Source organism: Thermothelomyces thermophilus, chromosome 1 (genome assembly GCF_000226095.1).
Source record: "Thermothelomyces thermophilus ATCC 42464 chromosome 1, complete sequence".
Taxonomy (NCBI): domain Eukaryota; kingdom Fungi; phylum Ascomycota; class Sordariomycetes; order Sordariales; family Chaetomiaceae; genus Thermothelomyces; species Thermothelomyces thermophilus.
This window is the reverse complement of record NC_016472.1, coordinates 827,019-853,800: the sequence shown is the minus strand read 5'-3', so window position 1 is coordinate 853,800 and position 26,782 is coordinate 827,019. Positions and strand designations below refer to the sequence as shown.

Below are 26,782 nucleotides of genomic sequence, written 5' to 3'. Positions count from 1 at the left end.
GGTGTCACGCGAGGTACTCGGGCCTTCCTTATCGCGGCCAGGTCCCCCACAAGGGTCCCTGCAAGGAGGCTCCATCTTGTGCCGAAGACCCCTGCTCCGATCAGGCCGCCAAGCCCCCCGGACTCTCTGATGCAAGAAAGACCATTACCGTACGGAGTAATCCGTACACTACTCTGTACGGCGACGACTCGTTCCAACTTCACACAATTATCGTCACATCACCAGTGTGTGCAGGCCTCCTTCCCAAACTGAACGTTAGATACCCGGAGAGTGTCCCAGACGAAACCGGAGCAACGTACTGTGTAAAACTTGGGGCCAGGGAGTTTGTGGTTTCAACAGCAAGACAGTACGGAGTAGTAGTACCTCGTCAACGCTGTCGTTGGGCTATCTAGGTACTCACGCAATTTGAGGAGCAGGATGGTTTATGTTGAAAGATGGGTGCAGAAGCTACCCTGATATACCTTGCTTGCTGCCTTACAGTTACAGTACTCTCCACCCTCGGTGCCTTCCCCAAGTACAGTACATACAACATAACAGCACAGACTGTTAATAGCCGGGGTATCAGGAAGGTATCAGAAGGAGGTCGACCTGACCGAACCCCCATAGGTACTGAATCTTGGCGGGACTGAGCATAAAACCCTCTTTACTTTCTTTGAACACCCTCTTTCGAGGCTTCAGGGAATCTTACCGCACAGCAGTTCGACCAACCACAGTCATCTCTAATTAATGCCTGAAATCATGAGTGCGACCCCCCGGTTCTAGGACCGGCACTGCTCGTCTTTGGAACAACTTTCCCTAACTGAAAAGAAGAAGATGACGATGGTGATGGTGATGATGAGAGGAGACGATTACCACCCGCCCATCTCTCACTCACTCGATGCTCCGCGCCGACATAATCAAACCACCAACCCAGCTTCCCCCCCTCCCTCCTCCTCCTCCTCCTGCTACTACTACTAACTAACTATTATCCCACACCCATTGACCACCAGTCAGTCATGTCCCCCTGACGCGGGCTGACTCAGCCTCTGAAACCCCGCCAGCACCTCCCGGTCCACATTGACGGCCCAGTTGGCTTCGAACGCCTGCTCGCCGCCCACCCGCTGCACCATGTCGGCCAGGCGGGCCCGCACAAAGTCGTACGTGACGACGCAGTGGACGGGGTCCTTGGCCGCGAACTCGCGCTCCGCCACGTCCAGCGGCGTGTCGTACTCGTACCCGGGCAGCTCCCCGGTCCACACCAGCGTGTCGTGCGCTCCCAGCGGCGGCGGCCCCGGCGGCGCGGCCTCGCCGGCGGCAGCGGCGGGCGGGGGCTGCGCGCCGCCGTCCGCCAGCTCCATGATGACGCTGGTCCACATGGACAGGTAGTCCTGCAGCCGGTTGAGCACGAGTTCCTGCATCTGCTGGTCCGGCAGCTCCCAGAGGCGGGTCAGGGCCAGGCACGAGAGCTTCTCGCGCTCGACGTCGCCCATGCAGTCGAAGTTGGCGAACCACTGCGTGCTGAGCCAGGACCAGACCTGGTCGATGGGGCTGCCGAAGCTGGTGAGCATGCTGACCAGGAGGGCCGGGTCGGCCAGGGCGATGCGGGCGAGGATCGCAAAGTAGGCCGTCTCCTTGACCGTGCTGATCTTGCTCTGTTTGCGCTTGGGCCCCGTCGTCTGGCCGGCTTCCCACGCGCTGTGCAGGCCTTCGAGCATGGCGTGGAGGACGTTGGTCTCGAGCAGGTCCTGGACCACGACCGAGACACCCTGGGCACCCCCGAGCTCCTCGGCCACGCGCACCACCAGCTCGATGGACTTGGCGCCGACGTGTGACTGGTCCCGGCTTTCCGACCTGAGCGCCTTCCCCAGCGCAGACAGAGTCGGGCGGCGGAGGGAGTCGCTGAGGATGTCTCGGGGTGCTAGGAGGATGTAGTCCTTGGTGATGTCCAAGCACTGGTTGGCCACCTCGGAGTCGTACTCGAGAAGTGGCAGCGCCAGCTGGACCATCTGTGTGAGGTCCGGGTTCAGCGGCGGTGAGCTCTGCGTCAGGACGGCCTTCCACAGATCGACCGACTCCTCGATCAGGTGCAGGTGGAGCGCCGACTCGGGGTTCATTGCCTCCCGAAGCAGCGGGACGATGACGCTCTGGTACCGCTGCGACTCGGCCCTCATGGACGAGACCAGGGCCGACATTATAGCCAACACCGACTGCTTGATCATGTATTCCTCGCTGGCAGCCGACTCCCACAGCTTCGGCAGCATCAGCATGATGGCGTCTCCGAACTGCGATACGTGCGTCTCCATCCTCGACACGATCACGCGAAGCGTCTCGAGAAGCGCGAGTCTTGTCTCGTCGCTCTCCACCTCCTTGAGGAGGTTGACTAGGAGGTTGAAGATGTCGGCTGCGTAGGGGTAGAAGCTCTCCCCCGAGAACTCAAAGTCCTCGGCTATATACTTGAGCTGGCGGGCTGCCGTGATGCGGACCACCTCGTCGTTATGCTCGTCGTCAGGATTCATCAGGTGGCGGAAGATGTCGTACACCACAGGTCTACTGGCCTGGGATATCCTGACGGGGATCCACTGGCTTAGCAGGATGGCTATGCGGCGCCGCAGCAGCTTCGCCATGGGTGCCCGGATCTGTGCATCCTTGACCAAGAAGGTCGTCAAGAAGCGATCAAAGTCAAAGTTCTGGTAGATGATGGCGGCTGCGCAGCCTAGAGCACAGTAAGCAGCCTCCTTGGTGATAATGTCCATGTCGACCTTGGTGGCCAAGTTGCAATACGCCAGTAGCGGCTCTCCGAGTTCCTTGTAGTGCGTGAGGAGGTCGAGAAGTAGCCTCTCCGCGCAGGGGCGGACGGCCCACTCGTATGCCTGACCCTCGATCCGCTCTTGGGACTCCCATCCCTCCGGGTCCTCCTCCCACGCCTCCAGGTCGGACTTGCGGAAGATGAACAGCTTGCTGATTATGACCTGCACCATGTCGAGGAGCATATCCCTCGTCAGGAGCTCGGTCTTGAGAGTATGTACCGCTTGCTTCTCCAGCTCCTTCACCTCCGGGCTTCGATACTTAAAGGTCTGCACCGGATGGTGCGCGACGGCGAGGCAGCTCCTCAGAAGCAGCAAGCCCTTGAGAGCAAGCTTTTCGTAGAGCGGCCCCTCGTGCTTGGGGTTTCCCCCGGCAGTCTCGCCCCCGGTCTGCCTGATGCCACCGGACTTCTCAAAGACGTCAGAGAACCCCTTGACGAGGTTCCAGTAGGCCTTGACCAGGGGGATGGAGTTCGGGAGCACGGGGAAGCTAGCCGGGTGCTGTTCCGACATGTCGATGTGCAGCTTGGTGAACTGGATGAGATGCTTGCCGACCGAGTCCTGGTAAGGAGCCGGGACCCACGAGCCCTCCGCCACGCCACTGAGGAACTGGTCGAACTGCGACTGCGACAGAGACCAGAAGCCGCAGACCATGGGATCCGTATGTGGTTGCTCGTAGCCGACGGTGACCAACCTCCGCAGGACCTTGAGCGCCGTCAGGCTGTTCTCGACGGCAAAGCCGACCGTGGCCTCGTCGCCGACACCCTTGGTCCACAGATCCTGCCACTGCGCCGTCTTCTCGGTGTATATGGTGCCGAGCAGCTGGACCAGCTCCGGGGTGACGGCCTGCAATGCCGTCTGTGACTTGCGCAGGCGAGCGGTGCCCAGCTCCTTGGCGATGCGGAGGAGCAGCAGCAGGGCGCCGCGCAGGTGCAAAGGGTTGGAGGCATTAGCGGCCCTCGTCGTCTCGATGAGGGTGGAGAAGGCATCCGGCCAGTCGTTCGGGTAGTCTATCCTGACGATCTTGGCCGTGACGAGGGCGTTGTGAAGCGCGAGGGTCCTGTCCTCCTCGTTGAGGGAGCCCTGCAGCAGACGCGAGCGTATCGCCTGCTTGTTCTCGGGTTTGATGGCATGTTTTGCCGTCTGCCTCCAGTACTTGTCGATGCCGTTTTTGAGAAGGATGATGGCGAGGAAGCGGACCTGCTTGTCCTGCGAAGCGTCGAGATAGATGGTCTGCAGGGGCCCTTTTGGATCAGCGAAGGAACATTGGGGCCGGGAGGGGAGAGTGTGAGTGGCCTTTTTGGGGGAGGTTGCCGAATGCGGGGCGGGCGTGGTGCGGTAGTATCTACGGATTACAGCACATACCTGGAGGAGAGCAAAGTAATCGGAATGTGGCTCCCATGCCTGGAGCTGCTGGCCGGCTGACTGCCTCTGGGCGTGGTCGGTCGAGGTAGCGGCACTGCTGAGGGCCTTGACCAGCTCCCACTGATTCAGCGGGGCCGCCTCGCCAGGAACCTCGATTGCGAAGCTGCTCATCCCGCCGCGTGCACTCGGCGGCCCGATCGAAATTCCAGATTGCCCAAAGTCAAGAAGATGCTAGCACCGGCACGGGTCTTGCCAACCTCCACAGCCTTGGGTCGTCGTGTCAACAACTGCTCCTACCCGTGGACCAAGAGCGAAGTTGGCGCCTTGCAGTTCGCTGCATGAGCCTTGCCTGATGATGGTGGGGTTCTAGGTTTAGGTTCACTCGATGGAATGAATGAATGGCGGGGTCGGCAAGGTTCCGGATGCCCCACCACCCTTCCGGAGCCAGGGGTCGTCATAGAATTAATTAACTGCTTGGAGTGCCCGTGTTCCGGAGAAGGTGGGTTCTGCGGCTTTCGCAAACTGTGACCCCTCTCAACCCTCCACCCCTGTCAGCAGCATGCAATGAATGCCTCTCCTCTACAAGTCATATCACGACATACCTGATCGGTAACTACAGGAAGCAGTTGATGGCGTACGTTCGGATCAATGACAGCTAAGAATAGCGACACAGCCTCAGTATTTATTTGTGGTTCCTGACCTGCCCAGGTACCCAGATGAGGGAGGTAGTTGATGGAAACCATCTGAAGGACTGGAGTGGAACTTGGGAGCCGGGATACAACGGTCGGATTTCGGGGGCAACACGCCATCCGCAGCCCAGGAAAAGCACTTGATTTTCTAACAAGAGCGACTGCTTTCTGTCCCTCCCGTCGTGCTCTCGCACTGGCAACGCCGAGATTAACCAGCCAACCTAGCCAGCAAAACGCCCATCCATTACGCCTCACAAGGCCGCCTTTCCCCTCGACTCGAACGGCAGCCCAAGGACCATAAGACCAGCAGCGATGAACAGGGCTCCACTGGTATACACCGGCGCGGCGGTGTTGAGGTCGGCAAACATGGCCACGATGGGCTGTCCAGTGGTCAGCTTCAAGAGCACGCAGCTGGTTATTCGAGGGGATACGTACCGCCATGATACCGAAGACGCGGTTGCAGGTCGCTGTCAGGGCGTTCCCCGTACCCCTCTGCGGCGTGGGGAACAGCTCCGGAGTGAAGCCGTAGAGGACCGCGTACATGATGTTTGAGAAGAAACTGAAAGCGCAGTTCCAACCGAGGAGGGACTTCGAGTTGACCGCAGTCGTCGATGCGTACAGGAACACGCCCGTCAGGATGGTCGAGGCCGCAAGCGCGCCTTTCCGCCCGACTTTCTTGGTCTCGACCAGAACTCCGCCGATCAGCGCGCCCGGCACTCCCAGGACGGCTATAATCAAAGAGTTTCGATAAGTGAGATAGGTCGAGCCGTCCCCGAAATCAGCCCCACGCAACTGCTGCACATAGGGAATATATGCATTGTAAAGCGGGTATCTGTGGTTGCTTCTCGTTAGCTTTCATCATGCTGACGAAACGTGAAAGGAGAAAAGAGGGAAAAAGGAAGAAGGTGGGAAAAAGGGAAGAAGAAAAGCAAAACAGGAAACATACCCGAGCCCAATCAAGGCCCAGACTCCCATGATTAACGAGGTCGACAGCGCGAGCTTCTTCGTTGCGAACAATGCCTGCACCCGGTCTAGCCTGACATCCTCCAGGTTCCTTTTGAGCGCGTCCGCGGCCCTGGCCGGCGGGACGTAGCCCTCGGGCTCGACCGCCTTGAGGTCCTCGACGGTCAGCGAGGTCGCCATCCCGTTCCGCCGCGCGACCTCGTGGACGATCCGGACAGCCTCCTCGTCCCTGCCCTTGCCCATCAGGTACTTGGGGCTCTCGAAGATGGTGAAGGCGCAGAAGCGGATGACGAACATGATGACCGTCAGCCCGCCGACGCAAATGAGGAACCAGCGCCAGCCCATGTTGTCCTCGCGCGCGCATGTCGCGGCCCCCTCCCCCTGCTCGCACGTCAGGTTGCCCAGCAGCGGCCAGGCGATCAGCGTGGCGACGACCTGGGCGACGGCCCAGGCGACCGACAGGACGGTCAGCAGGAACTGGTGCGACGCCGGCAGGAACTCGAGGTAGATGGCCGAGTCGACGGGCAGGTTCCCGCCCACGCCGAAGGACCAGAGCGCGGCGAAGACGCCGATGGCGGCGAAGGTGGGCGAGCCGGCGGCCGCCATGCCGAACACGGCCGTGATGCCCAACGTCAGGTTGAAGGCCCACCGGCGGCCAAAGATGTCGCAGCCGAAGCCCCAGAAGAGGGCGCCCGCCAGGAGGCCGATGTTCTGGCTCAGCGTCAGCAGCGGCGGCCGCTCCTGCCGGAACTCGTTGGTCACGGGCGGCAGGATGAGCGACGTCACGATCGGCCAGAGGTTGTCCGAAGCCCACCCGAACGAGATGACTATGGAGAGTTGCCACTGGTACCATCCCATCCCGATCTCTTGGATCTGGCGGCTGGCCGTCAGCGGACTTCGCGCCGAAGATACTAACTCAGTAAGGGAGGGGGGGGGAGGAAAGAGAGAGAGAGGGGCTGGCTTACTGCCCGGTTGAGGATCTTTGCTTTCTTCTCGTAGACGCTACGATGATTAGCCCCCAGTAACCGAGCCCGGTCGAGTACTCGCTTGGTCTATTTACGGGTCTACTTGGCCTTCGGGCAGAATGCCGCTAATGTTGTCGCCGGCGTCGACGGAGACCTCCTCTTCGGCCCGGGGAGGCGTCTTAGAATCAACGTCAACGCCGGCCGAGGGGGGCTTACGGCCGTTCTCAACGTCGCCCATGCTGGCAAAGTTCTTGCTCCGGTAAGTCGAGACGCGAAGTGGAAGCTCTAGAGAAGCACAAAGCAGATAGGTAATAAGGGGAAAAAGGGTAAAGGTGGAGCAATCTGTAGTTGGTGAGCTGCAGTTGCCTCGCATCAAGAAGAGAATTATATATTACAAGTACATACATACTAGTACTATTAATACCGCGCAACTTGGAACCCAAGGAGAAATAAGCTTGAGCTTCGGTGTACCCATATGTATGTTGCCCCCGGCGAAGCTCCCTGCACTGCGTTACCACCATCTACATTTGACTTAACCTCGACCTGCAGTCGCAGGGTTACCAGCGACGGAAGGCCTATCAGAATCACGGCATTTTTTAACATTTATTGCGCCATCTGCCTCGCCTTTCACGTTATTTGTTCAGCTTCTGAGGACCCCGGCCTTAACCCAACAATGACGACATTGACCCCCCCAAGGAGCCTGCAGCTTCCCGCAATTGGTCTCACGCAAGCTCATCCGTGTCTGCCAATTGAAGGGCGCGGTATCGGCCCCGGCCGCCCGGCTGCGCCAAGGCTTGTCGTACCTTGCCCCAGATTTTCACTACCCAAAGTGGGAGGTGGCTCTTGTTTAACATTCAGTCTCGGCATCACGTCTCTTGAGATTCTCGTCTCGTTTGCTTGCCTCGCGGCTGGCCACCAAAGAACTTGAGACGGCATCTATCAAGTCCGTTTATTCTTCCTATTGCCCCTAAAACAGATAGCAGTGATACTCTGTATCATACGTTGCGCAGCAACTACTGACTGAACTGTATATATCCGAGGAGGATCAGATTGATTAATGCCAAACACACTTAGGTAAGGTAGATAGGATGTAATTCTTTGCTATCGGAGACATTTACTGTGTAAGATGTGCAAATTACTAGTCATCAAAATCAACGCACTGTTCCTTTTCCATACATGGCCCACTTACACACACACGCATTGGCGAGCTCCCCAGCTACCACCCCACAACACGACCGTCGCCTCCAGCTCGAAGCATCGGATGAGGCAACTATTGATGAGCAGAAAGGGACCCGTGTCAACCCTGCCGTAGCACCTGAGAGCGAGATGGCAAGTTTCACCGGATTTCTGGCCACTCCTCTCAACCCCTAGAGCTGCGCTGGTTTGATCCAACTTCGGAATCTGACCTGGTCGAGCCTTGCTTCCGACGCCGGCGATGGCGCGGCCCGTCCCGACCCTGGATTTGTGTAGGCGCCGTCCCAGGCAGTGGAGGGGAGGGTGTGTTACCTTGAAGCAGCAATTCCCCGTATTTCTGTGACAGATGGTTGTCGTCCAGTCTGCCGACGTGGTCAATCTGCCTCACCATCTGCAGCGCCGGGCTGTAAATGGAAGGGAATATACCACGGTTTCGAACGTCCGTGGCGTCCCAGCCGGCCTTCTCACCGATCTTGAGAAAGGCATTTTGCTGGAAAAGGTCTTCCAACTCGAGCGACACCACAGCGGCCTCATACCACCGCGGCACTTCACCTTTGTCTCGCTTCTCCCGAGTGATTCTCTGAGACCATGGACGAGAGCGCTTCCCCTCGTACGTATTCCATGCGGTTCCAGAGTACGGCCCCTCGGAGTATGAATCCGTCACCAGCTGCAAGATCTCGGTGATCTCGAGGGCGCTCTTGCGGTCAGCGCTGGGATAACGCCATTTGGTCAGAACACGGACCGCGTGGACATCTGCAGGAGCCTCTGCTGGCACAGCGAACCTGACCTCCAGAGAACCTTGCTCGTTGCGCCTGTTTTGCCAATGTCAGCCAAACCCCGAAGCAGACCAGGAGGAGCTCTGGGACATACACAACGCTCAATGACCGCAACAAATCTTTCGCAAAGGCGCCATACATTTCCTCTAGCTCATCCGTCTTCGTATGAGTCATCGTAATCCGCAGATCCCAGTGACGGCATATCGCATGAACGTAGACGGGCATCGGCTTGTCTGCGCTCTCTGCGCCGTCGAACAGACGGATCGAGTAAGAGAACTGGCTGCTCTTGGGGTCACGATCCTCAATGTCAACAATGAAACGTGAGAGGCCTTTTCCGGAGCGCAGACCGCAGTGGAAGGAGTAGGTGATCCAGACACGGCTCGGTATCTCCTCCCACAGTCGAGTTCCATTTACCTGCAAGTTGACCATATCCTCAACATCACAACCATACGTAGACAGAATTTTGGTGAAGCTGATGTTATGACTTCCGCCAAAGTCATTGTTTAGATTCCTCAGCAACTGTGCCTTCATCCATCCGTTGCTGGGTGTGGTTGCGTTGTTGAAAGCCAGGCCGCTTCGGTCCACCTTTTCAAGGATGATACGGCCAAGCTCGGCCCGCACTGCAAGCTTGCCACGCCGGTACGGGCCCAGGAGAAGAAGTTTGGCTATTGCTGCTTCAATCTCCTTGAGAAAGCTCTCGGAGGAGGGCAGATGACTATAGCCGTCAACTTTCGAATTGCGAGGCAATGGGGGTTGGCTTGACAGGGCGTCGAAGCTTGGGGGCCCGTGAGGATTCAAAGATTTAGAACTCCCGCCATTTTGTGTGACCCGCTGCTTCTTGATCACAACCTCCTTGCCTGGACTCCTTGTAGTCGTCGTGTCTTGCTGCGGATGCCACTGGTTTGAGTGAGGGGCCGGCAATGGATGTCGGTTTTGCGTCGAGCTACCCACAACTGCCGGTTGATCGTTCGAGTCATCGTTCTTATCTCCCAATCTCACATTTTCACCCGGCAGGGGAATGAGTGCTGGCATCTGCCACCCAATCGTAGATCTCAACCCGTTGTCGGGGCTTGTTATGTCTACTGCCGCCATCATATCGATCAAACAATCCTCGCCAGTGAACCCGAGCTCATCTTCTCGCGATTTGCTCACAGATTGCTCGCTCAACATGTCGAGTCCCGTGTAAAGCGGCGAGATTTTGTTGCAGAGTTCTGAAATGCGGGCAGCTACGTTGTACTGCTGCTCTGAATGCGCGGTCATTGTCTCGGATACCGCAGCCGTGGAGGTCTCTCGGCATAAAGTCGTCTCATCGTTATGAAAGCTCATGAGATCTTCCTGCTCGACGGATGCTGTCGACGACTTGACTGCGACTTGGTCATTGATGAGGTGGTGCGCGGCATGTCTTAAAGATTCCTCAACAACCGGAAGCTGTCGAATCCAATGCTCTACTTGGCTGCTCGCCTCAAGAGCCGAGTTCTGTTTAGGCGGGCTGGAGTTGTTGGCTACGAAATCGAACTTGTCAATTGTCTTAATGGAGACCGCGGGCCGATTTCCAAAAACCTTCCTGTCCCTGAGCCGAACGTTAACCTTTGGTCCTAGGAGAGAAATATGGTAACCCTTATCAGGAGCCCAAAGGCAGATGCGAATCGAGGACGCGTCCCGATAGATTGACTTGTAAGCTTCTGTCAGTTGGTGGACCATGGCTGGATCCAGGAGAGTTGAAGACGCCAGTTTTTGGTCGATGTTTGCGAGGTAACGGACGTCGGCTGTAAAGCCAGGGTCCGTCGGATCGGCGTGGTCCTCGGGGTCTACGACGTGAGTTGCGCGTGATGAGGCAGGCAAGAGTTTCTGTAACCGTTTAGCGGCTGCCCATTTCCGGAAAGCAGTCTCCGCAATACTCACTCTGGCGGCAAGCATGACTTCGAGCCTTTCGCAGGCTTCGTGGATAGGTTCCTTGCTATTGGCAGCGATATGAACTAACTTGCCGTTGAGGCGGGCATCCAGCTTGACCTTCAGTTCATCCTCTACTAGCTTGGCTTGCCGGCGGTCCAGAATGTCCATGATGGTATACGGCTCGTCGTTCTTATCTAGAATGTCCCACACCTCGGCAAAACGATACTCGACATGGGGCTTGGGGCGACAGTATATCTCGTCGACTTGGCCGGATTCCGAGGAGGAGACATCACCGACATCCTGGCCGAACCACTCGTTGTCGAAGGACGACTGTTCTAGTGTCAGCGTAATCAGATATTGATATCTAGGTGCCGGACGCAACACCCCACCTTGAGAGTGTCATCAATGTTCAACAAGTCATTCTCGCAGGCCTCAAACGCCTCTCTCTCGATATCGCGAGCGATGTTGCCAAACTGCTCGCGAATTTCATCTGCATCGTCGCTACGACAGGTGACCTTGAACCAACTGTATTCGCTATCGTAAGTAAACTCGGCTTGTGTCTGTGTCAGGGTTAGAACCAATCTGTCGGCAAGGTTGCCTTGAACTCACGAATCCCAAGCTTGTCATGTCATCGATTATTTGCCTGACAACTTTGGGCTTGTACGTCCACAAAGTTGTCAGGTAGAACTCGGTCATATATTCCATGATGACGAGTGCCGAGTGCCGATTTGGCGGCGAAGACGCGGCGATGGTGCAGCTTCTGGTGGTCAAAGATCAGCTTACACCCTTCCGAAAAAAAATATATAACCCAGAGGATAGACTCAGGTTTCAAACATACAATTAGAAGAACAGGAAGCGAACGAGGTAACAGGATGCCGTAGTTGAAGGAGTTGGCCCAGGATGGTGGGGGAAACCCTCAAAGGAAGACGGAAAAGAAAATAAAAGAAAAGGTAGGGATACTCTACCGATTCCTCAGCAGGCAATCCACAGGGCCTGTCTGGTTGGGAAGTGTGGAACGAAGTAGCTTTGGTGCCACCGACCAAGTGCGGTCAACAGCCCGCAAGAAATAAGGAAGGTTGTTTGGTAGTGGAAGAGCAAACGAATGGGACGTGCAATGATGCCTCATAGAAGGCTCCTGGCACCTTATTTGCAAGGTCTCCTAATCGTTAAGGTGTGCAAGATCAGACGAGGCAGGAGCGAGGTAAAGTCGGGCAGGTCTTGGTGTCTGAAATCCTACTGTAGTTCTGTTACTTTACGACCACTCATCATTAAGGCTCCTATCGCTATGAGTTATTGGTATGCACGTTAAAAGCTCGGAAGTTGCTAGCTGGAGTGCGCAGACAAACAGAATAGGCCCAGAGCAGTTCTTTGTTCCGTTTATACTAACTAGCCTATCTTTGTAACCAGTTGAAGATCGCTCACTCAAGGCATCTACGCCACTTCTACAAGCTCGAATAGTTGGAGAAGAAACGTTACAGATACTCTACAGACAGTTCATGTTTCGTGTGTTGGCGAGCCAGCTCCCATCATGGGTCCCCATAGCCACTGTCTACTTCGACTGTAAGCCAGGAGCATCCGAGCCTCCTGCAGGTTGCCGCTGCTGGTCGAAGAACTTCGCAACAGAAAACTACCAAGGCTCGTTCAAGATCAACTTCACTGGCACTCGCTATCATACCCCCGATACCCCCGATACCCCCGATCCCACGCCACGTCACTATAGGCACACAAAGACACACAAAAGTCATTGGATGAGGATAGCACAAGGCGCGAAGTCATGAGGCGGGTTGATAGTTTGGTCAATGCTTGCATCTATGTATCTTGCAATGTTCTCCGGGCCTGACCCTTCTCTCTCAGAGCAACGCCGTACGCCCTGCCAATGAAGACTTTATCCCCTCCCCTCCCCCCCCAAGTTTCCGAGACCACGAGTAGCAGAATGAATAACAGTGTCAATGTCCGTCTCACCGTGAAAGTACCTCGCCCATATGTCTCCGTTTCAAGTACGAAATGCTCGCCCCGAGTGGCTTCGCCTGCCCCTCCTGCTTTGTGCTGCCGTCCGGAGATTCAGTAGTAAGCGGACAGATTGGTCCTATCTATCCGTCCGCGCTGCCTGATCTGGCTGGCTGGTATCATTATATGTTGTCGTGAACCGCGGAGAGGACCGCTGTGTAAGAAACGAAAGATTCGAAAAGAAAGAAAAAAACAAAAGAAAATAAGAATCATGATCCGGGAGTAATGTATCAGGAGACCGGCCCAGAAGGCAGCCGAGGGGACTGTGGGCGATGTTGCGCCTGCCGGGGAAAACGGTGGCCGAATGCCAGCTGGGAAGCAAACTTTCTGCGCGCCGCTGGCTCCATCATGCCACTTGTGCCCAATTCGCGGAGAGGAAAAAAAAAAAAAATCTCAATAGGCACTCTTCCCTCTTCCCCCCCTTCCCCATCCCCTTGAGCGTTTCGCTCGACGGTATCTTTCTTTCTCTCTCTCTGGAGAGCAACGTGTCTACTGGGCCCACTCGATCTTCTCCTTGACGTTGAGCGCCCAGCGCAGCTTGTTGAGGACCTCCCTGGCCTCCTGCAGGGTCCTCTCCTGCTCCCTCTCCCTCTCCTCGGCCCTGCGCTTGATCTCGCGCAGGCCTTCCTCCTGCTCGGCCTTGTAGCGCTCGAACTGGGCGAGGATCTCGTCCTTCTGGCGGCGGAGCTCGCGGATGTTGCCGTCCTGCTGGTCGCAGAGCTCCCGCAGGGTCTCGATCTTCTCGTCGTCCCGCCTGCGCTCCTCGACGAGGGCCTGGACCTCGCGGCGCATGCGGCCGATCGACCGGCGCACCTCCTCGCCCTGGTCCTTCCAGTGGCTGCTGATGGCGTTGTACCGCCCCTCGCACAGGGCCGCGTAGTTGGTCGCCTCGTCGACCTTGCGCTTGGCCTCGGCGCGGGCCGTCTCGAGCTCGTCCTTCCACGCGCGCTCGCGGCCCGCGGCGGCGTCGGCGCGGCGGCGCTCCAGCTCGATGGCGTCCTGCAGCGACTCGACCTGGCGCTCCTTACGCGCCAGCAGCGTCTTGGTCACGCTCGCCTCGAGCAGGCGCGACTCGTAGTCGGATATGACGCGCTCCAGCTTGTCCTCGAGCAGGCGGGCGGCCTGCCGGGACTCCTCGGCGCGGAGGCGCTCGATCTGGATGTCGCGCCTGAGCGCCTCGTTGTCCGACACCAGGCGGTTGATGACCCGGCCCGTCTTGCCCAACCCGGCCTTGCCGACCGAGTTGTCCCAGCCGCTGGAGAGCTGCGCTTCGGTGGCGGCGAGCGAGGCTTCGGTGAATCCGCCGGCGTCGATCGATTGAGAAGAGGAGGCCGTCGTTGTTGTTGTTGCGTTGAGACTGCTCTCGCGTGTGGGTATGTCGCCGAAACTGGGCCCCCGTCTCAACGGTAGCGATGTCCCGTCGGAGAGGACATCCCCGCTGCTCTGTGCCAAGTCCGAGGGGTTGAGCTTCAGCTTGTTGTAGGACGGCATCCTGGGTATCCCTGTTGACGTTGTCGCTGGTATGCGCTGCGGAGGGTTTGATGAGGCGATGCTGGCCGTGCTATTGAGCGAGCTGGAGAAGCCGGAATCTCGTGAGGTTGCGTGCGACTGCGTTCCCTCGGTGCCGGAATCTTCCTCTGAGGACCTCTGCCGGTCGTCGACACTTGGCACTGCTCGAATCGTCGAGTTCGCGCGGCTCGGCGTGGTGGTGCGCGGGGACAAGGAAGAGGCGGGCGCGGAGGGCACCGCTTTCCCATCGGCTCCGCCTGTTGGCGTCCGGGACATGGCGGAGTTGATGGTGCCTTGGGACGCAGGTGTGAGGGTTGAACGGGACGAGAGCCGCTCATGCAGGGACTTGGACGCCTTGCCCGGCGTCGACTTGTTGGTTGGTGTCGCAGCCGGTGCTGTCTCTGACGGGACGATGGTCACGGAAGAGGGATCTTGGGGCACATGCTGTTAGCCTCCGGCAGCAACGTTCCGCACGACTCCAACCTCCCAGCAAATCCGAAGCAGGAACACCTTAATGACTGGTTGTGCCCTTGCCCTGGCACAGACAGTGCACTACATACACAGTAGCTATGTATGTAATGCTGCAGCGGACCCTGCAGACGCACACTTCCGAACACATGGAAAGTTGGACCCGCTCTATTCAGAAGACGCCGGCGGGCACGGATTAAGACAATGAATGCAGGGGGGGTCAGACATACTGTGTTGGTCCCGGGCGTCCTGGTGAATCGAAAAGGCCGCCTTTGGATCGGATTGCGGTCGGGCCTTTGAGAACTTTGTTTCGCATGGTTTATACAGAGGTAGTCACGGATTAACAGCCGAAGTTTGAATTCAGGGACACGGGGGTTCCCGTCCTGGGGCGCGCCAGGGGCAGACCGTCTGTTCCACTCTAAAGCGGGTCGGGCCCGCTTATTAGTGCTGAGCTAGCACGCTTCCTTCTCGGAAGAATACTTTGTACTTCGTACTGCGATGTACTATACGGATACTTGCACTCGAAACCCGACTTCGAATGTTTCTGCGGATATTATCGACCGACAAAAGAAGCACTCGTGCGTGTGCCTGCTGTATCGCTAATCAAATGTCATACACCTCTCCTAGCTTCGAACTCGCCGTGGTTTGCGGAACTTGGATCGGTAAGCTAATTGATGATTGTGAGATCGGCCTTGAAATGCTTTTTCGTTGCTATAGCTTGCATGTGCAGAAGGCAAAAAGGTAAAGCCTACATAGTAGTTTGTTGGAGCAGGGGATTCTTTAATAAGTAAGGTACGCAGTATGTTAGTCGGTCGGTAGAGAGGTACGGAGCACGGGGTACTTCGTACTTCGTCCGGAATCATTCAGTCCCAGAAACCCGAGGCGAAGGGGAAGCAGCGGGAACTGCGGCGAACCAGAAAAAAAAACAATCAAAGCCAGGCGGTAATCAAACCTTTTTATTGACAGGCGGCCAATACCACTGCACGGCAACAATGAGCAGAAGCAATAACCGCAGCCGGTCCGCGCTGGTCAGCCAAATCGCTCGGTTTGCACCCGCAGTGTCCAGAGCTGCGACCCTGTTGCAGGCCCGCGCACACGAGCAAACATGCCATTCTCACTGCCACAGCAACCAACCAAGCACACGGCCTCCAGGTGGGGCCGTGCGTATGTATGTACGCTCTGAGTGGCCCCGCCCGACATTGAGTTTTGAATTGTGAGACAGGGGCTGAGGGTCTGTGAATTGTTTGACGATTCGCGCTGACACTTGAACTTGCTGCGCGTCGTGTAGTCGGAAGGAAAGCTCTTGAAAGAGCTTCCTACTCGTGCATGGAAACTCTTGCACATTTGTCGAGTGTCCTGATTATGTTTTTACCAAGTCCCAGCTCACGGGATCACGTTGACTCTGGTTGCCAATGCTAGCGATTGGCGCTTGGCGGCAATTTGGCGGTTGATGCCAATGATGGAACTAACGAGATACAACGATTAGGCGTGTCGCGTCTCCCCGTCGCATGCCCCGCCTAGGATGCTTTGTACATCCGTACACTATTGATGGAGCCACCCTCCGTACTTTTTTTTCTTCGCTATCCCAATCCGTCAGTCCGTTCATGATCCTTCGCTCGCTGAATGATGGCTAAGTCGAATCTTTCCGCCCCAGACAGAAAGCCAGAAAATTGCCCTGCCAAGCCCCTTATGATTAGAAAAAAAAATAAATGCATCCATGTCATACAATGGCCCCCCCGAAGCGTAGCAGTCGCAGCATCTACGGCTTGTCAGAGCTGATTGGTCTCATGTAGCAATCGCCATGTTGTTCGCATGAGCCGCATCGCCTTCTCCAGCACTTCTGGTCTGGGATTCGATGAACCCCGGCCGCCATTTGACGAGATACTTGGCAGCCAAGGGGCGTGCATCCTCATCTACGCAAAAGATGAAACAAGTCAGTCGGAAGCTCCAACGAGCAAGAGATAACAAGGAAGGGTAGAGGGAGAAGAATGAAGAGACCACGCAAAGGAAGAAGCAACTCACATTCGGCCCAAATCTCCGCCACCGTGTCCAGCGCCATCTCCCTCGCTGGCGGCCGCATCATGACGAGATACAACAGGCTCGTCAGCGCAAGTTGCACCGTCGTGGGGTCGGCGCAGAGCGCCTTCAGCTTCCCCAGCAGCGGCTTGCTTAGCCCGGGGATCTCGGCCAGGAACCGCGTGAGCACCTTGTCCTGCGCCGTGACGTAGCTTAGGAACCCGTCCACTAGCCGCAGCGCCCACCGCTCGTAGTGCAGCTCCCCGGGACTGACCTCGCTGCCGCCTCTTCTGCGCTTTGTCAGCTGGTCGTTGTACCACTCCTCGCAGAGCCAAGCGACGGCGATCTCTATGCGTCGCCGCCAGTCCTCGAGGATGTAGGCGTACAGCATCTCGCGAATGCTGTCGCCTAGAGATACGCGCGACGCCAGTGGACGGTCGAGCGCGTCTTCGGACTTGATCCCCATGGGGGTGTCCTCCAGGCCGGCCGTAGTGCGGGTCGCGAGGCGCGTGATCAGCGTCAACCAGGAGTCGCGGTCGTACGAGCTCGCTGCCAGCCGGTTGATGCCCGCCTTGGGTTTCCGCGCCATGCCCGCGTCTTTAAGGGCCGACAATGGCCCAAACACGCGAGAGGCTGCTGCCTGGCTGAGCTTGGTGGCGACGTCCGGATCGACAGTGGGCGGAGGCGGGAGTTTGAACGGGCCGAGAGTCATTGCCGCACCGGCGTCGGCGGCCGGCTCGATTGGCTCTTCCGGAGGGGCATTGTCGAGCTTGTTCAGGATCTGCTCGGTGTCTTCGGCCGGGGTGAGGTCCGGTTCGTAGTCATCGTCGTCCTCGTCGATGCCTAATGGCGCTGTTGCGGCGTTGATCAACGCCGGTTGTGTTGCTGCTTCCCCGGCCGCGCCAGCAGCGTAGAGCGAAGTCAAACGATCTCGGATACCCTTCGCCAGTCAACACCGCCGTTCCCACCAACATGATTTCGCAATCGAAGCACTTACACTGACAGCCAGATCCAGGACTCGCTCGTCCAGCGTGGCCAACGTTCTGACACTGATTTTTGCGGCAAGGTTAGCCGGCAACTGTGTGGCATCGAACACTTGCAAGCCGGGATTGTCCGTGAGGGTGAATATCGTGGCGACCGTATGCGGTCCTGGTCCCAAAGGTGGTATTGTGAATTGAGGAACGCCGGCCTCCATCCTCTGCCGTTTGGCGTCCCCGAACGCGGCCATGCCTTGGTCGATCAACGCTCTTTTGCGACCAGCTTCGTCGAAGATCTCGGCCCGCGACCGCATTAGCCTTTCGAGATATTGCTGAATGCGCCCTGACATGGCGTTATTGGGGTCCCTTGTGTTGCGTTAGCAGAGGTTGCTTGCTTCATTCTAACCATGACGCTACAGACCTCCTAAGAAGGTGTGTCAGAAACATGCGGGTGGTCTTCTCCAAAGACTTGACCAAGACTCTCGTCTTTGGTGTCATTGGTGAATTAGCCAACTTCAGGGGGTTGAAGTTGAGCACCGTGTTGAGGATGCGGTTTGATGTATTTGGCCTGGTCCGCGCTAGAATCGAGAGACAGTTGATGGTGGCGTCCACAAGCAGAGCGTCGCTGTGCGGACAGTCAGCCATTCGTGTTCCCATTACGTGCGTCTTTGACTCTAACTCACCTGCTATTGTCCTGTAATACTCCAAGCATCCTGTCCAGGAGCCCAGTTGCCTCTGCCTCCAGTTGCCTGGGATCTAGCAATGGGTGGTTCGCCGGAATCATGTTCAGGGAAATGTCGAGTCCTCCATACTAAGGGCGACCCATGTCAGCGAGTGTTGCGAGTTCGAAAGACGGCCTGCTAACCTTCTGCTCCATGCCGTTCGATACTGTCTGCGCAAGCACGACTCGTTGGGCGAATTTGATGCAACTCAGCTTGACCGGTGCTGGTGCTCCGTCCCAGATGCTCAATATCCTTGACTTGATGGCCGACATCTGTTCCCAACTCTCGGTATGGTAAGAATTATGAACGCTGGGGTGCTGCTGTTAGCTTCCTGCCTGGATCTTTCGACACTTCTGGTGGCACCAAGAACCATTAAACGCCAAGGATCAAGAGTCACGAATGAGCACACCAGAGGCAAAGTATTAATCAAAGTTCTCCCCCGCTCCCCCCTTCTTCAACTCCCACCACCATTTAAACCCAAATTTTCCCTTCCCTTATAGATATCGGAGTCAAAACAAGCAGCAAAGAAAAGAAACACTTACATCCACCTCAGCGCGACGGGATACGCGCTCGCAGCAGCCACGATGCTCGACTTGAGCACGATGGCGTCCTCCCCGGCGTGGTCGAGCAGGCTGCGTAGCGTGTCGAGCACGGCCACCGTGATGTTCTCCTTCTCGCGCATGGTCAACACGGGCGTGGCGAGCGACTCGGCCAGGAAGTCGGCGCCCCATCGGCGCAGCTCGACGGGCGCGGCCGGCCCGATGATGGGCAGCACGCCCTTGACGATGCGGTCGTAGTAGGTCGGGTTCTCGAGCACCAGCTTGCGCGCCGCCCCGAGCTGCTCGAGCTGCTCCGCGACCGAGATGGCATTCTCCGAGGACGGTGTCGAGGTTGAGTCGGCCGCCATCTTTTTCTTTTTTTTTCTCTCTCGTTGCTGTCGCTGTTGGTACGCTATCTCGCTCACGTGGTCCCCTTCTCTAGCGGGCTGGGATACTGGGACCGTGGGCCAAGATGGTTTGCCTAGCTGACAGAAACGACCAGGAGTGACGAGAGCGATGAATGCGACGGTCAGGGCAGTGCAGAGTCTACAAAGCGGGCTGGCTAGTGCTCAAGTGCTCAGATGCTCAAGAAGAAAAAGATGACAGGACAAGACAGTCAGGACTGTTTGTTGGTCGTTCAAGCCAGCGCACCGCCCTTCTCCTCCAATCTGCGAACCCGATGCGCTGAAAGAGAGCTGAAGAGAGCGAATTGTGCCACAGCCAAGACAAGAATCACGGCCGGGCAGTCAAGACTCTAGTGTCGACTTTCGAGGCCCCAGGGCGAGGTTCAGGTCATACTGCGTGGTTGCGCGCGTGGATGTCGATAAAAAATGGTGGAGCTATCGGGAAAAGTTCAAAACTCTGGCAGATGGCTGGTGGTAGGCTGGTGGTACCAAGTTCATCAATTCCACTGCCCAAAGAAGTCTGTGTGATGCCGCTTGACAATCGCCTCAACTCCCCTCTTTTCGTCGCTTAATAGAAATCAATTGTCGTGGTGCGGTCAAAGTGTGAAATGTGGGTATGGCGACCGTTGAGGTTTGGGAAGCTACCATTGCTGGCAGACGCGCTTCGGTTGAGGTGACGTGAAAGGCCCAGGGTCCCGTTTTGGAGCACGGTCCAGCCCCTCGCAGGCTTCTGGATGCGCCCGTGTCCTCATTCGCTGATTAGCGATAAGCTTCGATTACGGTGTAACCTAGTGTACGGATTATACCCACGCGGGAATCTCCGATGCTCGATACAAATTCGCCGATTCCCAAGGACGCCAACACACGATTGACCCCTCCAGAGCAGCCACACGGCCCTTCAACGTCGCAATGGGGTCTGTTCACCACAATCACACCTCCGACAACCATAGAGAGCCAGGCTAACACCCTTCAAGTTTCTCGCGCTCGACCTACTGGGACGCCCGCAACCGGCAATCGCCTGCTCTGATCCGGGCGCGGCGGCCATACCTTGTCAAGAACACTGTGACCGGCCTCGCTCTCGGGGCGATTGCCGTCGGTGTTTGTACGGATCCTTGAATTTCTTACGTTTCGGAATCAGCATTTTGCACCAAGCTAACTCCCGGGCCTTCTTCAGGGGCTTACACTATCAACGCGATCGGCCAAGACGAGTTCGAGGACGTCAAGGTTCCTGATGTGCCGGTGAAACCCGCATCTCAGGATGCGAAGAAGTGAGGACGCTTGCTATTACCCAGAAGGGGGAACCAGGCAGCACCCAGCTATGTCTGTAACATGTACGCGGGGAAGGGAAGAGGCGATGCTTACGGCGGCACCTGTATTACTGTATAACTGACATATACACGGGAGTTGGGGGAGTCCTATTTGATTCAAAGCATCCACGAGCAGCCTTGGCCCAGTTTTTTCTCGTGAGACAACTGCTCCGGGTATCGGCTCAGTCTATCGGTCCCAACACTCACCAAGCCGAGTTCGATACGACACGTCCAGACCGAACATCAGACCACCCTTCCGCGATCGATCAAACGATCAAATCTTCATTATGGACAAGGGATCGCCAGTTTTGTACACCTCCTCATCAATACACATACCTCATCTATATGACATTAGTCAACCCGAAACCTCCATCCGTATCCCTCCGTGGCGCGTTAGAAGCCCATCTGACAAGGCCGAGAAAACAAAAGCAAAACGGAAACGCGGACCCGTGAATATCCCCAATGCCTGCATCTGAAACTCCGCTGAAATTCGGCGCTGACAACCGCAAGTCCTAAAACGTACGACATGAGAACCGGTAGGTCGAAAAAGAGAGCAAGATCAGGAAGCGTGGATGGCGGGCTCTCGCCTTAGCGGCTCGGGGCCCATCTTCCCCTTAAGTGAGGACTCCGGCATTGCCGGTGAATGCGTCTTTTGTACTTGGGCCGGAGAGTCGCCATTAAGGATAGTAGATGTGCTTGAGGAGTACATGGCTCCAGGCTGGTTGGATTGCCTCTTCGGAGCTGACGACGGACCGGCGTACGTGGGCTGGACGTTGATGTCGCGGTGCGGTGGGTGATGATGATGGTGATGATGATGATGCTGCTGCTGCATGCGATGGGCTGGGTGGTTTGGGTTTGCCCACGGCGTCTGTTCAATAAACTGTTCGCCGGCAGCTCCAAGTCCCTGTACAAACGGCGAAATCCCCCCTGGGTATTCTGGGCGGTAGCCGGGCACTTGGTTCGAGTTGTGTCTCGGCAGTGCCTCGCGAGCACTCTGTTATCGTCATCAGTACGGATCTCCCATCGGCCAGACAGTTGTGGTCAGAGCAGACTCACCTGGATCGCCTCCAGGTCGGCCTCCACTTGTTCCTCGGTAGCACCATTGATCGACGGCGCCGCTGGGAAACCGACGTGCTTAGCGAACCCGGAGAGGACCGAGACCTCCTTGTTGTATGAGACGGCATCTCGGATGGCCTGCGCCCGCGTAGCGGGAAACCGAAGCCCATAATCCGGTATCGTGTTCGCTGCCCGCCGCCGTTCCTGCTGGATTTGATACCACTCTCGGCCCAGCTCTGCCACCGTCTCGTCTCTCGACTCCCGCACAGCTTGGTAGAACTGCGACATGATCTGGGCACGTTCCGCAACTGCTCGGCGCCGGAGCACCGATAGCTTGAACTGTAACTCGAGCGTGCTCCTCCTGATCTTCTCGTCCCGCCGTTCTTGCAAGCATTGTAGCATTGCGAGGTACTCGGGATGCGTGGGGTTGTCGCCCGTGAGCATCGCTTCTTCTCGGTTGAGCTGCTCTAGACGTTCCCGGTAGAGGCTATAACAGAGTTAGCGATCGGCTTCTGGCGCTGGTGGGCATGGCAAATCACGAACCGCTCTCGGAAGCTGCTGAACTGCTTCTCGATGGATATCAGCTCCTCCCAGGCCGCTTTTTTGCGCTCCACTGCTTTCTGGTTAGAGTCGACTAAACGTGAAAAGGAGCTCGAACAGACACGTACGCTCTTCCTCGTTCCGATGTGCGGCCTCCGCCTCTTCATCAACTTCGTCGACATGATCGTCCTCGGCCTGAGGCGTCGGAACCTCAAGACTTTGTGTCTCGGCATCTTCTGGAGGTTCCTCTGGCGCTTCCTCTTTTGCGTTTCTTTCCTCCGGGCTCTTGCTCTTCCGTTTCTTCGCGGGACTGCGCCTCCCTTTCCGGGACCCGGACGACACCGCCACGTCTTCCTCAGCGGCGTCGGGAAGTTCCTCTTTAGGTTCTGTTGTAGCTTCGGGCTCCTCGTCCTCCTCCTCTGCAGTGTGGTTACTGCTTTGTGGATTTGTCGAGATCGCGTCATCGTCAGCCATGGCAACATCGTCGGCAGATTCGCGGTCAGCGCCGCTGACCAACCCAGTCCGCTTCTTAAGCGGCTGCTCAGAGTCGGACTGTTCGGCTACCGATGAACGCTTTCGCTTCCGAGAGTCGGCCGAGGTCTTCCTAGGGTGAGAGGTGGGTGCATTGTTGGAGGGTGCCGCTTGGCTCTTTTTGCCCAGAGCGGCCGCTCGGAGCCGTGGCTGCTTGGCGGAATCGAGCTCGGCTTCGCTGGAGGGAACTGACACGTCGTCATCCTCACCATCCTCTGGTTCCGAAGCTGAGTTGCGACCGCCAACCGCTTCGTCAGCATCAACGCCGGCACGTAACTGCTGATGAAGCTTGCTCGGGCTTCGTTCAAAGACCCGGTCTCGGCGGTCGGTGAATCTCCGGTTCCCCTCACCAACCGCGCCCGCCGCGTCGCGTGTCGCGCCATTCTTTGGAGGGGTATCATAGAGTCTCTCTGTCTCCGCTTCCGAGTCATTGACGTCCACTTCGGACAGCTTGCTGTCGTCGTCTGACTGGGAGGCAGGGTCAGAGCCAGGTTCTCCCTGGGCTCCGTTCCGACCTGGAGTGTTGTTGCCGTCGCCGAGATCACGCATGTCTAGATCCGCCTCGTCGCCATAAGTATCCTTGTCTTCGGGCTCGCTAAGGGGGCTCGATGCGTTGCTGGCGTCGTTGTCCGGCGCGGGCGCGGGCGGGCTTGACGGTGCAAAGGACGGCGTGGTATCCTCTGTGGCCATCGTAGACCATGCGGCAGGGTCTACGTGAGTCGCTAACAACCGAACTAGAGATGTCGGGGGTGGTGGTGGCCGACAGAGGGGCGAGCGCGCAAACTTGAACTCGATAGCTTCCGCGACCGGGCAGCTGTGGATTTGGCAGCAGGTTGTGACCGGGAATAAGACAGAGAGCAGAATTATGGTAAAAGAAATGATATTAGTCGATGCAGAGAAGACGGCAGAGTGCGCTATCGCCGTTGAATTCGCATCGAGGCGGGGGGGTGGTATTGTGTCTGGTGGGAAAGATTTGGGAGTTCGGTAGTGGGAGAAGCGCCGCGCAGAGCAACAAGCAGGAGGGAGCACAAATGGGCAGAAGCGGCCCTGCTTGGGGACGGGCTTCCATTGCCCTGCCGCCGACGCTGGGCGCTAGGCGGTCAAAGCCGGCAGTTGGCGATAACAAGCGATAAGCGAATTTTCGGCACTTTTGGAACCCTCCTTGCCGGATGCGCGGCGCTCGGAAGGAGCAGCGCTGCGTCTGCGAGGAAAACTGTAAGAGAAGCGAAAAAAATAAACCAGCGGAGAAAGAACTCGCATATCTCCATATGTTTCTGCACCATCAGGCAGGACAGTAACGCAACTCAATTCGAGAGACGGCAATTTTGCTTGCATCATTCAACCCCGCGTACGCGAGTTCGCTGTGCTCAACTCGGAGCTTAAGCTCGCCCTTCTGAGTGCGACCAAACAGCAAAATGGCCAAAGGGTACGTATGAAGCTCCACTGGACCATTCTTATACTATACTCTTTTTACTGACTTCTTTCGGGCAGCAAACCCGGCTTGTCAGCCGCATTTAAGGCGATTGACCCCGCTTTGGACGCCTTGTTTTCCCAAAGTGTAAGCTGCCGACAGCTCAAGTCTGTTTGATGATCACGAATGCTAACTAATCTCCTCGTAGGCTGGAGCCGTCAAGACCCCCCCAAAATCCCGCTATGCAGATCTGCTCCCGCAGAAGCCTAAAACGGCCTCGAAGGGCGAGGAAGACGAGGAAGATAAAGACAATTCCGAGAACGAGGAATCGGAAGCTCCCGAGGAGGAACTTGAGGAGGAATCCGGTGCCGAGTCAGATGCTAGTATGCCATACGAAGAGGAGGACGAGAGCGAGAACGAGGACGACAGTGATAACGAGGAGGAAGACGGAGAGGTGTCCGGCAAAGATGAGTCGGAGGTCGACGGCGAGGCCGATGCTTCGAGCGTGGATGACGAGGCCGCAGCCGCTGAAATCATGGAGAGGGCTGTTTCAGGTGACAAACACCAGAATGAGGGCCGGAAGCGGAAGCGGAAGCAACGAGACGACGATGAAGCTCTTGAGGCCGATTACTTGGAGCGCCTCACGAACGAAGAGAAGCCATCCGTGAAGCGTCGCAAGGCGGACGCGATAGCAGACAACAAAGCGGTTTCGGCAACGTCTTCTCCCGAAGAGGAGGACGATGATGAATCTGGAGATGATGTGCCCGTTCACGAATCGATCGCCGCCGATCCCACAGCGGCCGAACTAGAGAAGGCGAACCGCACTGTCTTCCTCAGTAACGTCTCGGTTGAAGCGATCAAGTCACGCAAGGCTAAGAAGACGCTGCTCCGTCACCTGTCGTCTGTCCTCGACAAAAACGCGGATCCGCCTCAGAAAGTAGAGTCCATCCGATTCCGTTCGACTCCCTTCCAGTCGGCCGGTATACCGAAACGCGCGGCGTACATCAAGAAGGAGGTTCTGGAGGCTACCACGAAATCCACGAACGCCTACGTCGTCTACAGCACCACTGCGGCTTCTCGGCTCGCAGTGGCGCAGCTCAATGGCACCATCGTGCTTGACCGGCACCTCAGGGTCGACAGCGTGGCTCACCCGGCACCCATTGACCATCGCCGCTGCGTCTTCGTCGGCAATCTGGGTTTCGTCGATGACGAGACTGTGTATAACACCAAGATCGACGAGGAGGGCAAGGAAGTAGTTGTGAAGCGCAAGCGGACCAAGACACCCATGGACGTGGAAGAAGGACTGTGGCGCGTCTTCGGGGAAGAAGCGGGCAAAGTCGAAAGTGTTCGCGTCGTAAGGGATCCTGTCACTCGCGTGGGTAAAGGCTTTGCCTATGTTCAGTTTTACGTAAGTTGCCGCCTGCTCGTTTACACCAACCCTCCCCCCCTTCCCCCCCCCCCAAACCCCGACACCTTTTGCTAGACTGGCCCAGCTAACACCCTGTTCTTCTGAAGGACGGCAACGCGGTCGAGTCCGCCATCCTCCTCAATGGCAAGAAGTTTCCGCCCATGCTCCCGCGCGAGCTGCGCGTCAGCCGCTGCAAGGCCCCGCACAAGACGGCCCGCGCAATGGAAGCCCGCATGAGCGCCAAGCTGGACAAGAAGAAGGGCGGCCGCAAGGCCAATGGCACCGACGCCGCCAGCTACGTTCCCAAATTGACCGCCGAGGCCCAGACCCTCGCCGGCCGCGCGAGCAAACTGCTCGGCCGGTTCGGCGCGGCGAAGCTCACCGGCAAGCCCGCCGGCCCGGTCAACAAGAAGAGACAGGCGCGGAAGGAGCGGTTCTTGAACGGCGGCGGCACAGAAGGCGGCGAGAACGGCGGGATCAAGGCGCCCGAGCAATTCGTCTTTGAGGGGAAGCGAGCGAGCGCGAGGGACGGCAAGCCCAGGGACCTCAAGTTCAAGAAGACAAAGTCCAAGGCGGCCAAGGCTAAGCCCAAAGCTTCTAAGAAGAAGAAGAAGGCCAAGGCCAAGGCCGGGAAGGCCGGGAAGGCCGGGAAGTAAGTAGCACTTGGTAGTGTGAGGGCGAACTTGCGGTCGCTATTACGGGCGGAAGGAAGCCAGCTTCCTTGCCAAACGGAATGGGCGGCACGAAACCAGTATAGAGCACCGCCCTTTGTCTGCACGGCCTCTGGAAGTTCTTTGTTTTGAACGGTAGATGATTAGAATGGCGAGGGCGCGGCCTTGACCGATGGTGAGAGGAAGAGTAGGCAGTTCATACCATTTTGTATAGAAATGGGGGAGAGGCCCCGGTGGCACCACCGTGCTTGAGACGCTGGTTCGCGGGTGTTTGCGGACACTTTACGGATGTGGACTTTGAGAAACCTCTGGCGTCTCTGTCGCGGGCCTGGTTTCAAAAGTCCGAATTATAACATTCTGGTCCCCTATCCACTACTAGACTCTCGGAATCCAGTAGGTACCCTTTTTTTTGGTGCCACCCGGGAATGTGCCCAGAGAAACCATCAGGTGCCCACGAATACAGAAACGTAATAGAGGAATCAGCAGTGGTCTAGATACCGAGGCCCCTATCCACGATTTGCTATCTCTTAAAATGGACAGAGCCAGAAGCAGTAACGAACACAACTTGCTGGGGATATTATCTTCATA

The 26,782-nt window shown here is 57.1% G+C and overlaps 8 protein-coding genes across 8 annotated transcripts; 2 read left to right on the top strand and 6 right to left on the bottom strand.

The window, feature by feature from the left end:
• Positions 1–619: 619 nt before the first annotated feature.
• On the bottom strand, positions 620–4,509 carry MYCTH_2294343 (uncharacterized protein). The gene is made up of 2 exons (XM_003658453.1): positions 4,149–4,509; positions 620–4,016 (listed from the first exon to the last, which is right to left on the bottom strand). Exons 1-2 carry the CDS (start codon positions 4,317–4,319, stop codon positions 990–992), a joined length of 3,198 nt encoding a protein of 1,065 aa, XP_003658501.1. The 5' UTR covers positions 4,320–4,509; the 3' UTR covers positions 620–989.
• Positions 4,510–4,724: 215 nt separating this feature from the next.
• Positions 4,725–7,140, bottom strand: MYCTH_2294340 (uncharacterized protein). The gene is made up of 5 exons (XM_003658452.1): positions 6,861–7,140; positions 6,766–6,802; positions 5,784–6,673; positions 5,273–5,669; positions 4,725–5,217 (listed from the first exon to the last, which is right to left on the bottom strand). The coding sequence occupies exons 1-5, from the start codon at positions 7,001–7,003 to the stop codon at positions 5,089–5,091; spliced, it is 1,596 nt and encodes a 531-aa protein (XP_003658500.1). The 5' UTR covers positions 7,004–7,140; the 3' UTR covers positions 4,725–5,088.
• Positions 7,141–8,132: 992 nt separating this feature from the next.
• Positions 8,133–11,333, bottom strand: MYCTH_2114188 (uncharacterized protein; the record flags this gene model as incomplete). The annotated part of the gene is made up of 6 exons (XM_003658451.1): positions 8,133–8,221; positions 8,272–8,771; positions 8,830–10,583; positions 10,638–10,958; positions 11,018–11,188; positions 11,238–11,333. 6 exons carry the CDS (start codon positions 11,331–11,333, stop codon positions 8,133–8,135), a joined length of 2,931 nt encoding a protein of 976 aa, XP_003658499.1.
• A 1,765-nt stretch (positions 11,334–13,098) lies between these two features.
• On the bottom strand, positions 13,099–14,996 carry MYCTH_2294336 (uncharacterized protein). The gene is made up of 2 exons (XM_003658450.1): positions 14,843–14,996; positions 13,099–14,575 (listed from the first exon to the last, which is right to left on the bottom strand). The coding sequence occupies exon 2, from the start codon at positions 14,418–14,420 to the stop codon at positions 13,125–13,127; it is 1,296 nt and encodes a 431-aa protein (XP_003658498.1). The 5' UTR covers positions 14,421–14,575; positions 14,843–14,996; the 3' UTR covers positions 13,099–13,124.
• A 965-nt stretch (positions 14,997–15,961) lies between these two features.
• Positions 15,962–19,340, bottom strand: MYCTH_2294333 (uncharacterized protein). Its single transcript, XM_003658449.1, has 7 exons — positions 18,870–19,340; positions 18,471–18,636; positions 18,289–18,416; positions 18,027–18,230; positions 17,626–17,971; positions 16,635–17,568; positions 15,962–16,525 (listed from the first exon to the last, which is right to left on the bottom strand). Exons 1-7 carry the CDS (start codon positions 19,232–19,234, stop codon positions 16,398–16,400), a joined length of 2,271 nt encoding a protein of 756 aa, XP_003658497.1. The 5' UTR covers positions 19,235–19,340; the 3' UTR covers positions 15,962–16,397.
• Positions 19,341–20,101: 761 nt separating this feature from the next.
• On the top strand, positions 20,102–21,083 carry MYCTH_2294330 (uncharacterized protein). The gene is made up of 4 exons (XM_003658448.1): positions 20,102–20,184; positions 20,245–20,372; positions 20,445–20,601; positions 20,675–21,083. The coding sequence occupies exons 1-3, from the start codon at positions 20,180–20,182 to the stop codon at positions 20,540–20,542; spliced, it is 231 nt and encodes a 76-aa protein (XP_003658496.1). The 5' UTR covers positions 20,102–20,179; the 3' UTR covers positions 20,543–20,601; positions 20,675–21,083.
• An 11-nt stretch (positions 21,084–21,094) lies between these two features.
• Positions 21,095–23,494, bottom strand: MYCTH_2294326 (uncharacterized protein). Its single transcript, XM_003658447.1, has 4 exons — positions 22,302–23,494; positions 22,177–22,246; positions 21,634–22,120; positions 21,095–21,571 (listed from the first exon to the last, which is right to left on the bottom strand). Exons 1-4 carry the CDS (start codon positions 23,392–23,394, stop codon positions 21,137–21,139), a joined length of 2,085 nt encoding a protein of 694 aa, XP_003658495.1. The 5' UTR covers positions 23,395–23,494; the 3' UTR covers positions 21,095–21,136.
• Positions 23,495–23,820: 326 nt separating this feature from the next.
• MYCTH_2294324 (uncharacterized protein) lies at positions 23,821–26,217 on the top strand. Its single transcript, XM_003658446.1, has 4 exons — positions 23,821–24,130; positions 24,196–24,262; positions 24,324–25,523; positions 25,631–26,217. Exons 1-4 carry the CDS (start codon positions 24,120–24,122, stop codon positions 26,177–26,179), a joined length of 1,827 nt encoding a protein of 608 aa, XP_003658494.1. The 5' UTR covers positions 23,821–24,119; the 3' UTR covers positions 26,180–26,217.
• Positions 26,218–26,782: the final 565 nt, after the last annotated feature.

Bases quoted from the DNA above. Each gene is read 5' to 3' on its own strand.
- MYCTH_2294336 (XM_003658450.1), bottom strand. From the start codon at position 14,420: ATGTCCCGGACGCCAACAGGCGGAGCCGATGGGAAAGCGGTGCCCTCC.
- MYCTH_2294340 (XM_003658452.1), bottom strand. From the start codon at position 7,003: ATGGGCGACGTTGAGAACGGCCGTAAGCCCCCCTCGGCCGGCGTTGAC. The intron at 6,803-6,860 runs GTAAATAGACCA...TAATCATCGTAG, and splicing joins CCCGAAGGCCAAGTAGACCC to CGTCTACGAGAAGAAAGCAA. The intron at 5,218-5,272 runs GTACGTATCCCC...ACCACTGGACAG, and splicing joins GCGTCTTCGGTATCATGGCG to CCCATCGTGGCCATGTTTGC.
- MYCTH_2294330 (XM_003658448.1), top strand. The intron at 20,373-20,444 runs GTACGGATCCTT...GGCCTTCTTCAG, and splicing joins GGCGATTGCCGTCGGTGTTT to GGGCTTACACTATCAACGCG.
- MYCTH_2294326 (XM_003658447.1), bottom strand. From the start codon at position 23,394: ATGGCCACAGAGGATACCACGCCGTCCTTTGCACCGTCAAGCCCGCCC. The intron at 22,121-22,176 runs GTTCGTGATTTG...ACTCTGTTATAG, and splicing joins TTCAGCAGCTTCCGAGAGCG to CCTCTACCGGGAACGTCTAG. The intron at 21,572-21,633 runs GTGAGTCTGCTC...TGACGATAACAG, and splicing joins CCGACCTGGAGGCGATCCAG to AGTGCTCGCGAGGCACTGCC.
- MYCTH_2294333 (XM_003658449.1), bottom strand. From the start codon at position 19,234: ATGGCGGCCGACTCAACCTCGACACCGTCCTCGGAGAATGCCATCTCG. The intron at 18,231-18,288 runs GTGAGTTAGAGT...CTGTCCGCACAG, and splicing joins GTATTACAGGACAATAGCAG to CGACGCTCTGCTTGTGGACG. The intron at 17,972-18,026 runs GTCTGTAGCGTC...ACGCAACACAAG, and splicing joins CTGACACACCTTCTTAGGAG to GGACCCCAATAACGCCATGT.
- MYCTH_2294343 (XM_003658453.1), bottom strand. From the start codon at position 4,319: ATGAGCAGCTTCGCAATCGAGGTTCCTGGCGAGGCGGCCCCGCTGAAT. The intron at 4,017-4,148 runs GTATGTGCTGTA...GGGCCCCTGCAG, and splicing joins ATTACTTTGCTCTCCTCCAG to ACCATCTATCTCGACGCTTC.
- MYCTH_2294324 (XM_003658446.1), top strand. The intron at 24,263-24,323 runs GTAAGCTGCCGA...ATCTCCTCGTAG, and splicing joins ACGCCTTGTTTTCCCAAAGT to GCTGGAGCCGTCAAGACCCC. The intron at 25,524-25,630 runs GTAAGTTGCCGC...GTTCTTCTGAAG, and splicing joins TTGCCTATGTTCAGTTTTAC to GACGGCAACGCGGTCGAGTC.